Source organism: Lynx rufus, unplaced genomic scaffold (genome assembly GCF_022079265.1).
Source record: "Lynx rufus isolate CCGP_SWC_20201006 ecotype Redwood Valley unplaced genomic scaffold, mLynRuf1.p SCAF_31, whole genome shotgun sequence".
NCBI classification, from domain to species: domain Eukaryota; kingdom Metazoa; phylum Chordata; class Mammalia; order Carnivora; family Felidae; genus Lynx; species Lynx rufus.
Genome location: NW_025814847.1, coordinates 3,169,665 through 3,182,523, shown reverse-complemented (window position 1 = coordinate 3,182,523; position 12,859 = coordinate 3,169,665). Strand labels below are relative to the sequence as shown.

The window sequence follows — 12,859 nt, the reverse complement described above, 5'->3', positions numbered from 1 at the left end:
AAACCCAGTGTGTCCACGGAGCAGGGCCGGAGGGGGGCGTCCTCCACACGACTCTCATCCAGGACACCCAGGAATGAGGGCACCCAGGAGAGGAGGGCACCTGGCAGCCGGCCCTGTCCTCTGGTGCCTCAGTTTCCCCTTCTTGGGCTGTTGTCTTTGAGAGGGACAAGCCCTGTGAGTGGGGGTGGGGCCATGGCACCTTTCCCAGTGTTTCTGGCAGGTTAAGGGCCGCCTGTCACCCCACTCTTCCCTGCTGTCTACCCTGCTGCCCTCGCTCCTACCCCCTGCCCTGTTCCCTGGCTCCCAATGAGCCCCCGGGGAACCCGCAGCGGCAAACACAAGAGGAACCGACAAGGGCCAGCCCCAGGGAGCGCGGGGGACAAGCTGACTGTGCACCCTGCACCTGCCCAGGCCGCCCTGGGGCCACCCTTCCTCATCCCCCTCCCCGCTCCGCCCTGCAAACCAGGCTGGCTGCCCTCAGGCCTCTTCCCGGGGCCCAACCGGAGGCAGACACGGAGACCCGGGCAGCGAGGCTGGGAAGGGCCCTGCGCACGGGCTGGGCTGCGGTCAGGGTCAGGGTCAGGGCGCGGGCCAGGGGCGCCCCTGAGTCTCAGCCTCAGCAGGTGCAGGGCCTGCGGGCAAAGCTGTGCCGGCAGCGCCCCCTGGCGGAAGGAGCTGCAGCGGCGGCCGCGCGCGGCCCGGTCTCCCAGCCCCGCCTGCAGGGCCCAGGGAGCAGGTCTCTCCTGGACCCTGAAGGTGGACGGCACAGCCCTGCACCGGGCCAGGCCAGGTCAGCGCCGGCCAGACCCGGGTCTGAGAAAGGCGTTCAGGGGACAAGTTCTCTCCGGGTGCCTCGGGGCGCGCGTCCCTCCTGTTCCCTGGTTCCTCAGCCGTCCAGCGGGTGGTGGGTTATGGGGCAGCGCCGAGGCCCTTCTGGCCCTGGGATCCCAGGATTCTAGGTCAGGATGGACCCGATCTGGCTCCCTGATACCTGTCTGATCCCAATCTCCCAACTGTCCTGTCTGGGCTCACGTATGCTCTGGGCACCTGACCTCTGGCTCCTGGAACACAACAGCCCAGGTCCCGCCTGAGGCCATGACACGGGCTGTCACCTCTGCCCGGAGAGCAGCTCCCCAGATGTCCACGGTCACTCCTCACCTCCTCTGGTCTCCTCTCAGAGGCGTCGTGGGGAGGCCGCTCCGACCTCCTGGTGTGGCCTCGAAACCACACTCCCAGGCCCTGAGCCTCCCCCCACCTGCTCTTTTGTCCAGAGCCCCTCCCCCTCTGTGTTGTGGGCACCGCCCACTGCCTTTCTCCTCCCAGTACAGTGAGGGGGGCGGAGCCCGGGCTGGGTGCTTCCTGCAGGGGTCTGTGCACCCAGTAGGAGCTCAGGCGCAGGCGCAGGCGCAGGCGTGGAAGGAACGAGTCCACCGTGGGAGGGTCCGGTTGGGGGCAGACGGTGCACCCTGAACAGCTCGCGGTCGGTGCCTGCACGTGGTCCTGCCGCTGAGCCCAAACAGGGGTCACCAGACAGGAGCGGGGGGGGGGTGGGGGGGCGTCCAGGAGCTGCCCTGTGGGGACAGAGAGAAGGGGCTGGAGGGAGAGCCCGGCCCGGCCAGGCCGCTGTGGCTCAGCGTGTCCACACGCAGGCACCCGGGTTACCTGCATCGGGGACTCCGGGTGCGAGCGGGGAGGGTGAGTTGTGCGGGAGGCTCCTCAGAGTGGGGGCGGGGCACGAGGTCAGAGAAATGGGGGAGACGCAGCAGACGGGTCCCTGCTGACCTGTTCAGGGTCCGACTCCAGCGGGAACGGCGGCAATGCTCTCATCCGGGTTTCCCGGCACGAGGGGCGCGGAATTCTCACTCCTGTCTTCTGTCTTTTGGAGCAGAGGTGCTATGGGCTCCTGCTATGCCAGCGTCCGCTCGTCGCCTGCCTGGGAGACGCCACTTTCAGGACAAAGCTCCGCGCTGAGCCGGGCACCAGGCCTTCGGGGTCGCTTCCCGTCTCTCCAGACTAGTCCCCCCGCTTCCGATGCTTCTCCTTCCCGGGGATTCTCTGTGAGTCCCTGGACCTTTCCGCCCCTCCCACCCCGGAGCCAAACTCAGCTCTCACCCCCTTTCCGCACCCCTGCCTGTATGCTGTCTCCCCCATCCCTCTGCTTACTCCCCCTGCGTGAGGTGTGTATTTGCCCCCCACCCCGTGCACCTGCTCCTGCCCCGGGGGGGGGGGGTAGGGAGGGGCTGGCTCTGGGTCCCTGGCGACACAGGAGCTGCTCCTGTGGAGCCGACGAGTGGCCCCAAACGGAAGGACGTGCACGGCTCCTCGTCCGCAGGGACAGCAGGTCCTCACAGGCTCTGGAAGAAGGGGGCCGTGGCCCCTCCGGTTCCCCCAGGCCCCCCTGAGTCCTTAGTAGTTTCTCCCTCAGGGACCCTCTCTCCGCAAAATGTAGTGATCTCACCACCCAAATATGACGGGATTTTCCAGTGGATCATGTTCAAGGATGAGTATAGAAAATCAGAAAAGAGAAAATACAAGCAGCTCAGAAACCTGGGGCTCATGTTCCGAGTTACTGGTGTTCTAGACACACAAGGGCGGTGAGTAGGGAGGAGTGTGAATTGTTCCCAGCATGTGCCTCGTCACTCACATCTATGAGTAAATCGCAAAAGGAGGAAAACAAAAATCTTGGTAACAGGACAGGGATGCCCCGGCCACCCAGGAGTCTCCCTGTGTCCTCAAGAATCCCAAAGTCCCCGTCCCCAGACATAAGCCCTTGCCCGCCTCTCTCCAGTTGGACCACCTCCACAGGGGCACGAACGGGATGGTTGAGTTGGCCCGTCACTTCCCGGAATTCCTCTTGAAGAGAATTCTTGTGTTTCATCATTTTGGCTAGTTTTCTGTCCCTTATGAGATTTAAAAGTTTGTTATGTGCTCTGCACCTGTGAGCACTGCTATATTAAAGGGGTGGGTCATACACTGTCCGGGGCCTGACCCTTCCGGAGGTGTTTTTTGGAGAGGGTTACTTGCTCTCTGTTGTTGTGACTTTGGTTATTTTATTTCCCTACTCGTAGTGATGTTTTGGACCTTCCACCAGGTGTGCTTTGATTTGTTCCTTTAGCCCTGGAAAGGAACACAAACAGACAGACGAACGGGAAACAAAAACATGCAAATTCACAAACAAATAAAACAAACAAACAAAAACAAAACTAAAAACAATCCAAAAGCAAAAAAACAGAAACACCAGCTACAGTAACGAAGAGGGTGGAGGCGGTGTTGATGGAAGAGCACATACAACGAGAGAAATGACGGGGGCAGAGGAAAAAGGAGAAAATAAACATTGGCCAGGCAGAGAGACCAAAACGCTTAATTCAGAGAGAGATAAAGGAGAATAAGGAAGGAGCCGGGGGGGGGGGGTGTCTCTCCAGAGAGAGAGAAAGGAGCGTAAAGAAGGAGGTGTAGAACATGTACCAAGAGAATGGATTAAATAGGTCTGTTTAGACAAACCAATAACCAGAGTAACCAGCCTAGAGGAAGGAAGAGATAAAGAGGAGAAATGGGGGGGAGAATATATCTATGTAACAAGAATTGTCCTAGAATTAATCCAGGCACCGCTGTAGCGCTGGCCTGGAGGAGGGAGCCATCTGGTTCCACACCGTCTATCCCGGTCCGGTCCGGTAGATACGCAGTTATCCAGCACGGAGGGGTGTGGTTTAGTGCAGGCTGGTCCCGCCTCCACAGTGGGCCCTGAGAACCAATCCCTGAGGCCCTGCCTTGGTAGCGGTGGGGAGAAAAATGGTGATTCCCACCCCCCCCCACCCCCACCCCCACCTTTTCTCCATGACCCGGTGTCCCAAATCACTCCTTAGGAGCCATCGTCACTGTGCTGCGGGTGCAGACAAGGCTGTCTGTCTCACTCCCACAACTCTTTTGCCCTGGTGCTTGGCTGGGAATTAAACTCCTGCTCTGTGTGCCCTGGTACTGGGGAAGTGCCTCCCGGGGTGAGGTCTTGGCTGGTTTTGTCCTGTGCCGCAGCACTTCAGGGGAGGGGACCAGTTTCTCCTGCTGTGGACTGCGCCCCTGATCTATCACCGAACCCAGAGGTGGCTCCCCTCCTCCCCAGGTGTGCGAACAGGGCAGCCGGCCCCAGTCTGAAGATGGGATCTGCAATTAGAGATCCTCTAACCTGCAGTTAGAGGTGGGATCCCTCTCCGTCCTCGTCCGAGATTTTATTCCCTTTTCCAGATACAGTTGTACGCTTCCCCAGCCACTCTTTCTCTTCCCTTTGTCTCTCCACAAAAGGGCATCCCTCTCCTCTGTACCTACACGGCCCGTTTTATCTCCCCCAGTTCGCAATCACCCACCTGTTGTCCATCAGGTTGTCCCAGTTTCTCCCTGGTAGGCTCAGTCTCTTTTCCTCCCAGACTCTTGGGGTTCAAAGTCCTTTGGCTTCACCCTTCTTTGTTTGAGAGATGTGGGAAGTATGGATCCCCCTACTTCTCTGCCATGTTGGCCCCTCCAGCGATGACTGTAACTTTATAGGAGGTCTTGAAGGAGGGGGTGTCGGTTGTCCACCTTTGCTCTTCTGTAACATGGTGTGGGCTCCTCTGGGTCATTTTCTCTCCACGCAAACTGTACAATAACGTGATCAATACCTACAACATAACTTGCTGGGATGTAGATTGCAGTTGACCAAATGTATAGATCAAGTTAGGAAGAATGGACATCTAGACAATATTGAGCATTCTTATCCATGAACATGGTCTATCTCTGCATGTATTTAGTGTTCTCTGATTTTGTTTATCAGGTCTTATAGTTTTCCTCACAAAGATCTTGTGCATATTTTATTAGATTTGTACCTAAATAGTTCACTTTTGCATTGTCAGTGTAAACGGTACTGTGTTTTCAGAATCAAATTCCATTTCTTCGTTGCTGGTGTGTAAGTGAGTAATTGAGTGTCATGTAGGAAGCTTGTGTTTCCTGCAACCGTGCTATCATCCCTTGTCAGATCTAAGAGTGCTTCTTATTCTCGTGTTGTGTAGATTCTTTTGGATTTCATACATAGAAATCCATGCCACTTGTTCATCAAGTTAGTTTTATTTCTTCCTACCCTGTCAGTATACCTCTTATTGAATGCTTTTGTCTTACTGTATGAGCCTAGACTTCAGGTACAACCCTAAAAAAGGGCGGTGATGAGGCCATCCTTGCCTCGCTTCTGGTCTTAGAAGGAGCACTTCCAGTCTCTCGTGGTTACCTATGATGTTAGCTGTGGTGTTTTTGATTTAATTTTTTTAATGTTTTTATTTATTTTTGAGACAGAGAGAGACAGAGCATGAGCGGGGAAGGGGCAGAGAGAGAGGGAGACACAGAATCTGAAGCAGGCTCCAGGCTCTGAGCCGTCAGCACAGAGCCCGACGCGGGGCTCGAACTCATAGACTGTGAGATCGTGACATGAGCTGAAGTCGGATGCTTAACCGACTGAGCCACCCAGGCGCCCAGCTGTGGTGTTTTTGGAGATGATCTTTATCAAGTTAAAGAAGTTCCCTCCAATTCCTAGTTTACTGTAAGTGTATTATCATGAGTGAGTGTTGGGCTCAGTCACATTTGGAGTCAAAGAAAACAATAAAGAAACTTAATTTTGTAGAGGAACACCACCTAGGAGTTAATACTAATACTCATCTGCCCAGGTAGACCCTGTCTTCCCTGCTTACTGAGACACAGAGTAAAGCGGAAACTCTATTCCACTCGGACAAATAGTATATATACCTTCCAAGCCACCAAAAATAATTTAGAACAAACTAGTTTATTCATTTTAATTTTTTTAAAGTTTATTTATTTATTTTGAGAGAGAGAGCGAGAGAACGAGCACAAGCCTGGCAGCAGGGAGGGGGAGAGGGGGAGGGAGAGAGGGAGAGAGAATCCCAAGGAGGCTCCCTGCTGTTAGCACAGAACCCGATTCAGGGCTTGATCTCATGAACCCTGAAATCATGACGGAGCTCATATCAGGAGGTGGATGCTTAACCGACTGAGCTACCCAGACGTCCCAATAGGCTGCCTTTTTGATTTGTTGATTTTCTTTGCTGTGCAGAAGGTTTTTATGTTGATGGGGTCCCAATAGTTCATTTTTGCTTTTGTTTCCCTTGCCTTCGGCAACGTGTCTAGTAAGAAGTTGCTCTGGCCGAGGTCAAAGAGGTTGCTGCCTGTGTTCTCCTCTAGGATTTTGATGGTTTCCTGTTTCAGTTTAAGTTTTTCATCCATTTTAAATTTACTTTTGTGAGTGATCGAAGAAAGTGGTCCAGGTTCATTCTTCTGCATGTCGCTGTCCAGTTGTCCCAGCACCATTAGCTGAAGAGACTGTCATTTTTTCATTGGATATTCTTTCCTGGTCTATTGACGATGAGTTAACCATATATTTGTGGGTCCATTTCTGGGTTTTCCATTCTGTTCCATTGATCTATGTGTGTGTTTTTGTGCCAGTACCATACTGGGGACAGCCTTTTGGCAGGCTGTCCCCGTTATGGGACGGGAGCGGGGGAAGAAGGTGGTGTTGATGCTCTCTTGTCCGAGGAGCGCAGAGCAGGTCGGGGAGCCCAGAGTGGACGGGGTGACTCTCGGAGGCCACAATGGTGGGAAGGGAAGGGGGTTGGGATGTTGGGTCTCAGAGATCACGGTTAGGAGTCCAGTCCCTGCTCCGCCCTGCTGAGTGACCTGCGATGGTCGTCCACACCCTAAGGATGGGCTTCCGCATCCCCAGAAGGGACTTCCCAGCCCATAGGCTGACTACCTTCAGTTCGTGTCCCCGGCCATCCTGGGGTCCAGCCTTAGGATCCGAGGCTCTGAGCAGCTGGGGGGAGCCTCCGTGGGCGGGGAAAGGGCACGGCCGGTGGGAGTTATGGGGCTGCTCCCCCAGGGTCCAGGGGAGACAAGGTTCTCAGAGGTCGTGGGGCCCCGTCTGGGGAGAAGGGGCCTGACCCTCAGCAGGTGGCCGTGAGTCTGAGGCAGCCGAGCCTGTGGACGGAGGAGCCCGTCCCTGCCCCCTGCCTGTGTGTGAGAGCGGGCCCAGGGCTGGCAGAGCCTTAGGGGGACGCGCTGGTGGGGTGCCGCCCCGTTGGGGGGGTTTGCCTTGTGGGGGGGCAGGGCGGGTCTGGGTGCCCGGAGGGCCTGGGTGCCGGCCAGAGGGAAATGCCCGTGTTTGCACTGGGGTGTGGGGGTGGGCCCTTCCCACAAAGCGCTCTGTTCTTGTGCTCAGAGCGTCTTCCTTAGACACCCGACAGTTAAGTGCAGAGAAAATCAGAAAGGAGATTTGACTCGTTCAATGGTGTTAAGACAGAAGACAGGCCCAAAGCAGGGGGGTCACTGTGTCCCTGGTACAGTGGTTTGAGCGATTTTGGGCCTGGCCATCGGCTGGCCCTGGGGAACAGGGCTGCCTGGGCGGAGTGTGAACCCAGGGAAACAGGTAAGGGGTCCCAGCAGTGCCGGCTGGGGAGCTGAGATCACCAGGCTGGTCGTGCCCACAGGACGGGGCGTCTCCCACACAGCGCCTCACCGCGGGGGGGGGGGTCCTATGTTTATTCCACCATCGTTCCCCGAGGGTCCCTGCAGGTGCCAGAGAGAAGAGCAAGCATCTGATTGGCTTATCTAGACCAGCCAGCTTGTCCTAGACAGTTAGCTCCGCCCTTGGGGTGGGAAGAGCCTAAGAGTGTTCTGAGCAGAAGCTCGCCTCTTCTCTTGCCTCTGCCTTCTGGATGTTTCCTCCACGGCCAACTGGGCCCAGACCAAGCCTGAAGGAGGCAGCCTGTGATGGGAGCCCACTCAGAAGACCCCCACCTGTGCTGGGCCTCCCGGCTCCTGGGGTTCAGCAGCCTCGTCCTCAGTGAGTGGCCCGGGTTCCCCGGGTGGGAGGCCGGTGTGCGGGGCAGGGAGGCGGGGGTCCCGTGTGTCTGATGTCTGTGGGGAACAGCCCGAAATACCAACTCTGTCAGGGAGCACGAGGGGGGCATCTGGCTCTGAGCCTATGGGTCTCGCTCCTGTAAATTAACAGGAAAAGCCAAGCACGGGGAAAGGCTGTAAGCGGACGGCTGACAGCTGACAGAAAAGCAGATCAAACAGTCATGTGACATGGTGACCAGGGTCTTTTGCAGGAGAGACGCTCGTTAAAATATCATGTGAGCGGATTTTCCCTCATCTATTCCGCAGAAGGCAAAAAGTTTGGTTGTTACGTGTCGGTCGCTCTCAGGACGGCACTGAGGCAGGCCTGTCCCCAGTACATGAACCTGCGTTTGGTGCACTGGACTCACCCACTGGGTTATCCCAGCGCATGCACGCCTATGTGTGGTGTATGTGTGTGCGTGATGTCTATACCCCCGTATACGGTGGGTGTGCACAGGTGGGTGTGCACAGAGGCTGGGGTATGTGCATCCGCTTGTGCACAGTCTCCAATCCAAGGCTACTCAACGCGACAGCGTTTGTAGAGACAAGAAAAACAAACTGTCTGTCACACGTGGAGAGAACTCCAGTCCACGAGGGGACGTGTGCAACGTTAAATGAGATCCTTCCATGTGTATGGACTCTTCACACGGCTGGCCCGAGGCTGCCCCCAGTCCCTGCCAATGGCCGTCTCCACAGCGCAGCCCCCAACACGGCATTGGGGTCGTCACAGCAGCGAGAGACAGGGTGTGAGCCAGACGGACGTCTCACTCCTGTGAGACCTGCTGTCGCTGAGTGACGGCCATCACTTTAGCTGAGCTCCGCTCCAGAGCAAGTCACAGGGCGCGGCCCCCACTCCAGGGCCGGGGCTCCCACAGCGTGTGGGCAGCCCCGGTGGAAGCTGCCTCCTACGCTGGGCACTTGGCGTCGGCCCAGATGTGCTCGGGGCTCTCGATCCGTGATGTCGTCACGTCCAGACTCTCAGAGTTAGGCGGCGAGGACACTGCGGGACAGCAGGTCAGGACCGGGTTCAAGGGGACGCCCCACGAGGACCAGGACCTGATTCCAGCACGACTCCAATTCTTGCTCGGTCCCGCCTCCCGGGGTCAAGGGAGTCTACTGGGCGGATTTCATGAGCGCCATGGGTTCTAGGGTTTTCTCCTTATTCTCAATGACAAAACACTCACCGTGTCTGTTTCCAAAGCCCTAGGCGCCTTCAGCACTGTGGTCAACGGTTCTGGAACTCTTGGATCTCAAGTGGAGGATTCTGGAAACATAGTTTCTCTGAAGGGAACTCAAGGTGGTTCTGTGCCATTTCATGTGACCAGACGTCCAGAATTAGCTCCAGGGGTCAAGCTGGAGAAGATTTCTTGGGCCATTAAATCTGGAAGAAACTACACGATCATGCTGCACGTGTCTCCTGGGGACGATGTTCCAACATGGGTCAACTTCCAGGACAAGTTCGAGAAGAGGGTCCATGTGCTCAACACCACGACCCTGAGGATTGACAACCTGACCCTTGAGGACAGTGGGCAGTACTGGGCTCGAGTCTCCTTAACAGGAGGAAGAGAAACTAACCGGTATTTCCACCTCACTGTCTACGGTAGGTGGTGGCTCCTCCCCCAATCCACAAATACCCACTTCTTTTGTCCTTGGGAGTGTCCCTGGCCCCCCTCGCAGGACCCCTTCCAGACCCCAGACCTGAGGCTCTGGCTTCTCCCTTGAAACTGGACGCAATGTGTTCACCACAAGTCGAGGCAGAGCTGAGATCACGCCTGAGGCTTCACGCAGTGGCTCCCGTCCTCATAGCCACTCGCTGTATATTTGGGTCGAGTCCTCTTATCTGTAAAGTGGATTCATCATCCTTGGGGGGAGGATGCCAGGGCGACAGTGAGATTCCGCCCGAGAAAGCATGAGGTGTGATGCTTCCCACTCACGTGACCCCGTGTCCTCTTGTCCCTCGGGCCCCAGAGCCCGTGCCCCGCCCCCAGATCCTGGCCAAGACTCCATCCGTCACACCAGACTGGTGCAATGTCACCCTGGAGTGCCACGCCCCGGGAACCAGAGAGGACATGAATGTGTCCTGGGAGAGCAAGGGCCTCCCCAGGGAGCTGGAGCAGAGAGTGGTCCCAGGACCGGCCCCCAACCCCTGGACCCTGGCTCTGAAGCTGCCCCTGAGCCAGCCCAGCCCCAGTATCACCTGTGTGGTCAGCAACCCGGGGGACCGGAAAACTGCCACCCGGGACCTTGGGGAAGTCTGTGGCCACGGTGAGTGCATCCTGTCAGAGGGGAAGGGACTCCCGGAGCTCAGGTCCCCTGGGTGAGGGTTCCGGGCTCTGTCCCCCATATTTAGGTCACCTCCTGCCACCGTCACCCGTCCAGGAGGCTGGCAGGCACATCCCGCTTGCTTCTGCCTTTCGGTGTCTCTCTCCTGCTCCTCTGCACCCCTCACCCTGCTGGTCCAGGCAGCCCCCTCGGGTACCTCACCCCTGCCTCATCCTTCAGTCCTTGTGTGTCCCGGGAGGTTTCCAGCAAGCGAGGGGGGAGGGTCAGTGGTCGGTGCCACCTGAGGGAGGCCGAGCCAGCCGCGGCCTGCAGGGTTCAGGCGTCGGGGCTCGTGTGCCCTTCTCCGGTCTCGGGGACACGCTTCCCGCCCCAGTGCTCGCCTGGATTCCCGGATGCGTCCTGGGCTCCCCAGGTTTCAGCCTCTGGCCAGGCTGCTGCTTCTTCCCCCAGACCTTCCAGTCCCGAGTCCTCCCCTTCCGCACTTACTCCCGTCCAGGGACCCTTTTCCTGCAGCTGCCCCACCGTGGGTGACCCCTGCCGGCCCACAGGAGCCCCCGCTGGGGTCCCGTCCAGCAGGCACTGACCTCGAGCGGGGCTCCTCACCTGGTTTGCTCAGGGCCCTGCAGGAGTCCCCGCTGAGCCGCCCTCACCCCTCACCTCCTCTCAGGAGCACAGGCCCCCCCCCCCCCCACCGAGAGCTGATGCTGTGGCCAAGGGCACCGGAGGGGGGGGGGCGCGGCTGCTTCTGCTTTGCCTTCCTGTCCCACCTCGGCCTCCCCACCTGACTTGCTCACCGTCAGCGTGTCCCCGAGTGAGCAGCGACCGGCTTCCCCGTGTGCCGCCTCGTCCCTCCACCCCATCGTCCCCTGCTGCCTCAGCATCCCCGAGTCCCCGGGGAAGCTCGTCCCTCAGTGACCCCTACCCCTCTGGAGGAGCCTCCTGCCTCCCGCTCACCCTCCTCCCTCCGGCTCCTCCCTCAACTCAGTCCGGCCCTCCCCTCCTCCGGGAAGCCCTCCCTGGAGACCCGTGTACCGGCTGTGAACCTCTAGTGCACCGCCATGGCCCTGGCTGGCTGCCTTCGGCCTTTTCCCAGCCCTCCCCCCACGACTGAGCCGCTCAAGCGCCTGGACCCTGTCCTGTCCCTCTCAGCACCCCGGCGCCAAGCAGGGGCCCGGCGCTGGTTGAGCGACAGGACCTGCCGTGTTCCCCCTCTCCAGCCGAGACGGGGTCCCTTCACACGTCTCCACGTGCCTGGCAACGGGCATGTGACGTTGTCTCTTGTCTCATCCTTCTTCACTGTCTTGTGGGAGGCAAACAGGTCCACATGGGCCGGACGGGTCTGCCCGGCTGCCAGACATCTTGGCGTCTGTTGGTGTCAACGTGGGATTGATCGTGGGAGCTTTAGTGGTCGTGCTTCTGGTCATTGGGGTTACGGTGCGCATATGGCTGATGTGTGACAGGTAGGCTGGGAGAGGCAGGTGCATTTCGCCTTCCTGTGCACTCATACCTCCCTTCCCCTGGGACCCTCGTCTCCCTTTCTCCTGCATTTTCCTGCTCAGGGAACATCACTGCAGAAGGCTGGTGGGTGTGGGCATGATCTTGGGGGTCATGGTGGTGGGGAGGGTACACGTTTCCGACGTTCAGATGCAAGTTCGACCTGTGTGTGTCTCAGGGGCAGGATCAGAACAGAAAGGTTTAGACTCTGTTGCTGGCGTCAATGAAGGAGAACACGAGACAGGAGATGGCAGAGATGACGTGAGTCCAGGAGAGGAGGTCAGCCTGGGTTCTCCCGCGTCCCTGTGCCTGGGTGTGAGTTTGTCAAACCCAGGGGTCAGCAGTTTCTGGCCTCGTTGCCTCTGTATCCCTCTCCAGACAGTGCAGAGTTAACACGGGGTCCGTGCGGTGCTGGGCGCTTTGGGGGGAGGTCGCGTGAGCGGCATCGCATCTGTGCGGGTCCCTCTGGGGCCTCCGTGTCCCTCAGCTGTGGCAGGAACCCTCTGTCTGCGTTCCAGGGTTCGGGGGAACCACATCTCGAACAGGAGACACCGCTCACGACAGTCTACAGTGAGGTCCGCCACCCAGGCCAGGGCTTGAGGGTGATTTAACTGGAAGGAGCAGGGAATCCAGCCTCCCCCCGACACCTCTGTTGTGCGCGTGATGCCTGCGGCCCTGGTCCTGCCCCTCCCCCTCTGACTGCTCTCAGCAGGGACCGGATTCATCCACCCTCCGTGAATCTCTATGCGGACACGTCGTGCCCAAGTTGAGCAGAAGACACACATCGCGGCAGATCGAGCGGGACCTTCGTCGTCGAACGAGTCCAGAGCTGTGGTCCGGTTCCGCTCAGCCTCAGCCCCTTTGGCAACCGTCAACGGAGCCCACTCTCCCCACGTCTGTGCCCCGTCCGTCGTCCTGTCCGGACCCTCGGCCTCTGGGACCCATCGACATGAAGTCTCAACCTCAGCCTCGACCGGTTCACCACCAGCCAATTGTCAGTATGTGCATTTTCCTTCTGTCTCTCTCCCCAAATATATGTGTAAATAACCACTTTAAAAAAAAAACAACAGATGAAATTTGTCTAAGACGTATTATGGCTTTGTAATTTCAGGTTTAATTTGAAAAAGTTTGTTTTCACTCTGACCCTTGTGACTCCACT

At 58.0% G+C, this 12,859-nt stretch overlaps 1 protein-coding gene across 1 annotated transcript; it reads left to right on the top strand.

Moving 5' to 3' along the window:
- The first annotated feature begins 7,664 nt into the window (after positions 1-7,664).
- LOC124521815 (SLAM family member 9-like) lies at positions 7,665-12,011 on the top strand. The gene is made up of 5 exons (XM_047092947.1): positions 7,665-7,867; positions 9,125-9,523; positions 9,892-10,188; positions 11,525-11,666; positions 11,879-12,011. Exons 1-5 carry the CDS (start codon positions 7,795-7,797, stop codon positions 11,925-11,927), a joined length of 960 nt encoding a protein of 319 aa, XP_046948903.1. The 5' UTR covers positions 7,665-7,794; the 3' UTR covers positions 11,928-12,011.
- Positions 12,012-12,859: the final 848 nt, after the last annotated feature.

Excerpts from the sequence above, each read along its gene's own strand:
- LOC124521815 (XM_047092947.1), top strand. The coding sequence starts at position 7,795 with ATGGGAGCCCACTCAGAAGACCCCCACCTGTGCTGGGCCTCCCGGCTC. Across the intron at positions 9,524-9,891 it reads TTTCCACCTCACTGTCTACG|AGCCCGTGCCCCGCCCCCAG; the intron begins GTAGGTGGTGGC and ends CTCGGGCCCCAG. Across the intron at positions 11,667-11,878 it reads ATATGGCTGATGTGTGACAG|GGGCAGGATCAGAACAGAAA; the intron begins GTAGGCTGGGAG and ends TGTGTGTCTCAG.